The following is a 5,225-nucleotide window of genomic DNA, read 5'->3' as shown; positions in this document are numbered from 1 at the left end:
TACGTCTATGGGTGCCGACAAAAGGAGTAAATTCTCGGATTTTAGGCCTGTGAACTCTGGAAGATACAATTTATCAAAAGAGATGATAAAGATATGTTCAATTTGAAGGAAATAGCACCAGTTTCAGCCTGCCCACGCTGAAATGGACCCTTATGAAGAGGGGCGAGGAAGCATGGAGCACCCCCTCTTTCTAAAACCTCAGTTCTACATTCAATATTCACGTATTCAAGCACCAGTTTAAAATCTACAATTTAGATGTGTCTATTTTCGGGCGACATGTACGGTTGCGAGAAATGACTCATTTTGTCAACACGCCTCGCTTGTGAAAAAACTAGTTTAGTTTTTTTAGGCTGGGAGCAGCCTTAGAGAGTTGTTTTCCAAGGATTTTACTTTTTTGATGTAATCTCAGTAGATTGCACAGCTTTCTTCTGGTTTCCTTTAATAAATTGTTGAAGCAAGGAAGGGAGGAGATAATTTTTTCCAAAGTGATTTCTTTATATATATATATATATATATATATATATATATATATATATATATATATATATATATATATATATATATATAAATACAATGAAAGCCATTAAGAATGCAACGTTTTTAAAAGGCCACAAGAAAGCCAAATATGTTATGATTGCCACGTTTTTTGGAAAAAGAGGTGAGTAATTGTTGATTTACACGCCCATGCATGATTTCCGTTATTTCCACAAGTACTTGTACTTTTCATCCCTGCACAGCGATTCGTTCTTTGGTAAAATGTGTTATTGAGATGCAGCATTACTCCTGAAAAGAATTCAATTCACTTAGCAGATGATAAGTGGCTCTTTCCAAATAAAAGTCTTTACCTTGTTGCGATCAGTTTTAATTTTTCTTCCATTACAAGACTCCTCAACTTAGTGAAACTGACACATATATACGCTTTTTAACATTTTTAACTTCGCACGTCATATTAAAGGCAGTATATTGATTAATACTTATCGAATCTGTCAGAAAATTTCAGGTAAGACAGTTCATTCATTTTGCAGCAAGGGAAACACGTGGAATGCAAAATTAAGAATATTTTTAAACTTCTATTTTGAACTTATAGTTGTCAGGGGTCTAAATGAAAAGTGACAACTTTCAGTAACGTGTAATATCTGGCGTTGTCATTATTGTCATATTATCTTCACCTCGTCAATGTATACACGGGATGAATCGAGGAATTATCTTTTGGGGGGATAACATTCCACTCTTGAATTAATGTTCGTTTTAACTGATAGAGGGTACAGGGTTGGTAGGGTCCTGCACGAATGCTAAAATGTCCCACAAGTGCTCAACTGGATTGAAATTTGGTGAACGTGCTGTTCATGGGTGCGAGAGAGGAATGTTGATAGTTTTGAGAAATTGATTTGTCACTGCAGCCTTATGCGCAGGTGAATTATCATGCACGAACAATTGTCCTCCGGCTTAATTTTGACAGAAAAGTACGTTGGGCTCGAGAACTTGGCTTATTTAGTCTTGGCCATCACACGGGACGCTGTGCCCTGTGAAGTCTCTGCTGGATCTCATGGGGCTGCAGTTTTTATACGACAAACTAGGCCCCTAGCACGAAGGTTCCCATCTTTCAAACGAAGACTGTCATTCTAAATCTTTTCGACCCATCTTGGGTCTTTTCTAACCGGGTGAAATTGATTTCTCAAGCGTTGCGTTAGAATAAATGCATCCACCCTCCTTTTTGTCTTTCTGTGTCCTACTCACTTGGGTCTGTCCTTTTGGAATCCTATCGTTGCCATGGGATCCTTAGAGGCGTACACAGTGTGTCTGCTCACACTAAACCTAAACCGGAGCGGAGTGCCCACCTGAAGCTTTTCAATGATGTGATTTCTTTCTGATTCACTCAGCCGAAGCATGGCGAATCAATAAAGAGAAGCCACTTTTTAATGTAGCTAACTAAACATTTGGAAGGAGTCCAACTTTTCGTTTGTAGTTTTTGTTTTCAAAGTTACCGCCACATTTTCACAGTATTTGACAAAATAATGAATGATATTGTCAGAAAATATGATAGATTTTTGCACCCTCGTGAGTACAGTTCACGAACGACAATGAGTTTGTGTGACAATGTGTAAAAATTTCAAAGTAATCGGATTTGTAATTTTTGAGTTACACGCTCTTGAAATGTGTAAAGTTAAAATGTTAAAGAGTATTATTATAATATTATATATATGTATATAATTAATATATATAATATATATATATATATATAACGAGAGCCCTCCCCCTAGACCACGAGAGCCCCCCCCCCCCGGACAAGGTTTAACGTGAAAAAATTGAGTTCTAAACTACGTCGGGTCTCTGGTACCTGTTGTATTATACTTAATATACCTTTCTCTGTTACATGCACAACAAGTATGTTCGATCCACAAATCCAAATGATACTGTATTACATTTCTACACAGACCAGGTTGGCCCCCTAAATTATCTTAATTGTTTTGATAGGGGGTTGTAAACATATATGTAGGAAATGAGTAGCCCAAGCAAAAGTAAAAGTTTTCCTCCTGCCATTTTTCGCTTTGGTAGAAGTTTTATGGGGCTCGCAAATATACGGCATTTGAGCACGCGGGATACACAAGTTGGTTGTTTTCACGTTAAGTAATTTCAGATTTGGTAAATATTAATTTTGAATTTTGCCCAGGTGGCGTCCGAAGCCAACTCTTATTGAAATTAGGACCACCAAAAGATATTTAACGTGTACATGTACAACTTGCACACGGATCCTCCGAGATTTTTTTCGCCCTGATCCGAAGGGTAGAAGCTCGATCTTACTTACCAGCTGTGTGGCTGAAAGGTAGCGACAAGAAGGAGCCCGGAGCCAAGAGGAAGTGGGAAATAGGGGGAAGGGAGGAGGGCAGAAAATGGAGATGAAAGCAAATAAAAAAACACGACAAGAGAGCAGGAGAAGGGGTGAAAGAAGAAAACTTTAGAAAAGACAACTTTTTTTTTGGTCACTGGCAGGGAAAGTAGCACACCGTTCCCTGTTCAAGCAGTCATCCATGCTAAAGGTGGACACACAAAGTACCAATTGATATCAAAACTGTAGCACAGCAGCTTACTATAAACATATTTAAACCATTAAAGCTTACATAAAAAAAATAACTTAACAATATGTTCATTTTATTGCTAAGATGTAAAAAGTATTGGGTGGTCGTAAACTTTTGGCCACGACTGTAATTTTGTAAATAAGCATTATACGGGGTGCCCACTACGGCTGGGATCGGCCGATCGGGCCGATCGCCCGACTCGATCACATCAAAAACAAACGTGTTTGTTTTCAGTTTCAGGCGATCGAGTCGGGCGATCGGCCCGATCCAGCCGTCGTGGGCACCCTGTATAACATCGAGCAGTATACTAGTAGACTTTGTTAATTTTGACACGCTGAGTTAAAAAAATATATATCGGTGGTCACTTTTCTCCTCGACAACCGGAAGCCGTCTTAGGCAATGTCGAGTGCACTTTAAAAAAACTGTTTACAAGCAACAGACATAACACTTCCGAGACGGAAGGAGAGGAAAATGTCTGTGTCCCCACACATTATGACTCCCTTGTTTTGATTGTAAAATGTGTTACGACTTCATCAATTCAAATCAGATCATTTAAGGGGCAGGCTACTTCGACCTCACCCGTCACGCAACCTGGAGTACAGATACATTTAAACAGCCCCCCCCCCTCCCTCTCCACGCAAAGCACCATTTTCCCCAATGTTTCCCTGCTAAAAAAGAAAGTTCCCAATACACTGGTACCATAATTTCCTTCCGATTTCACGCCCGTTGCTCGAATGTCTTGTGAGAAATGAAACAGTGAACACTGCATCGTGAACACCCAACGCAACAAACATAGCGGTCAGAGCAATGTCTCTATCAAAATATATAACAATACCAATGTGCTTCGCCGTTTTTAAAAATACACATGTACAGTATTTTCAGTTTTTACAATTTTACTGGAAATACACCCCCCCCTTCCCAAAATGCTACTGTTACCAAGAAAACCAACTCTTTGCAAACGTCCCAAGTAAATATTTTAAAGAATACAATTTTGATAACTTCCTTATTATCTGTAAAGCAAATGTTGTTTTATTTTTAACAGCATTCAGTTTTATTGGCTTTCCTATAAAATTGTAAAATAAAAACTGCATGTACTGTGTTTTTAAAAATGACGAGAATGTGGAAGTTGAGGCTTCACTGACTGTTTTAGGCTTGGCGCGCATAGTGCAACTTTAGCTGCACCTTTTTTTATTATTAAAAAAAATAAATTTTTTTGGTAAGTGTTTTGCGGCGCTCACAACTGCATAAGGTCATATGAGCGCGCGGAACACACCTAATACTTTTAGTTGGTAGGAAATTTTGAATTTTGCCCGGATGGCGGCCAAAGCCTACTCTTATCGATTTTAGACCACCAAGGGATCTTTAACGTGCGCAACTTGCACACGGGCCCTCCGGGATTTTTCGCCCTTGTCCGAATAGGCTAGGTGTAGATCTTTCCTACCAGAAGATCAGGGGTGTGGCAGACAGACAGCTGGAAGAAGGAGTCAAGGGGTAGTAGTAGAAAGGCTGCAGAAAGAGTCAGGAGCCCAGAGGATGGAGCAAAGGAGGTGAGGGGGTGGGGGCAGAAAGCAGACGAAAGAATATTGCTAGAGAGCAGGAAAGGAGGTAAAAGGAGACCATTTTAGAGAATAAAATTTTTCGGTCGCTACCCTGATTCGAACCCGGGACCTTTGAATGAGAGGCCAACACCTTAACATATAGGCCAGGAGAGCCCCCACAAATGTTTTAAGGCAACCACAATGTGGTGTTTATGTCATAGAGAAAGCCTCTCGAGGCCATAATTTAACATCCTGGGCTGTCAGCCGCTTAAACTTTGGAAAGTGCCTTCTTGACCCCCCATAGAGAACGCTGTTACACGAGGCCGTTTATCATCAAGTGTATGAAGCTCTATGCATTCTTCATATTATCACAATAATAGATAGAGAAGGCATTGTAAAAAATCTTATAAAAGTGTCATTCCCGAGATCGGATGTGACATGTGAGCTTGCCGGTAGACCCACTAACAATGCTAAAGTGGTGAGAGACATTTTTACCTCATATTTCGCCCAGAACCCTTTAGTCTATAACAAGATCACTCTGGACAAATTATTACAGAGAGAGAGAGAGAGAGAGAGAGAGAGAGAGAGAGAGAGAGAGAGAGAGAGAGAG

General features: G+C 39.8%; 1 protein-coding gene across 1 annotated transcript in view; it reads left to right on the top strand.

The window, feature by feature from the left end:
- Window positions 1–568: 568 nt before the first annotated feature.
- Window positions 569–5,225, top strand: part of LOC101859565 (toll-like receptor 4) — a gene marked incomplete in the record, with an annotated part of 18,893 nt that continues 14,236 nt past the window's right edge. Inside the window, 1 exon segment of the mRNA XM_005096815.3 lies at window positions 569–658. Coding sequence (XP_005096872.3) covers window positions 574–658 — 85 coding nt within the window.

The sequence above is a fragment of the Aplysia californica genome, unplaced genomic scaffold, assembly GCF_000002075.1.
Source record: "Aplysia californica isolate F4 #8 unplaced genomic scaffold, AplCal3.0 scaffold00138, whole genome shotgun sequence".
In the NCBI taxonomy this organism is placed as follows: domain Eukaryota; kingdom Metazoa; phylum Mollusca; class Gastropoda; order Aplysiida; family Aplysiidae; genus Aplysia; species Aplysia californica.
The sequence above is the reverse complement of the archived record's forward strand: the minus strand, read 5'-3'. Positions and strand labels throughout refer to the sequence as shown.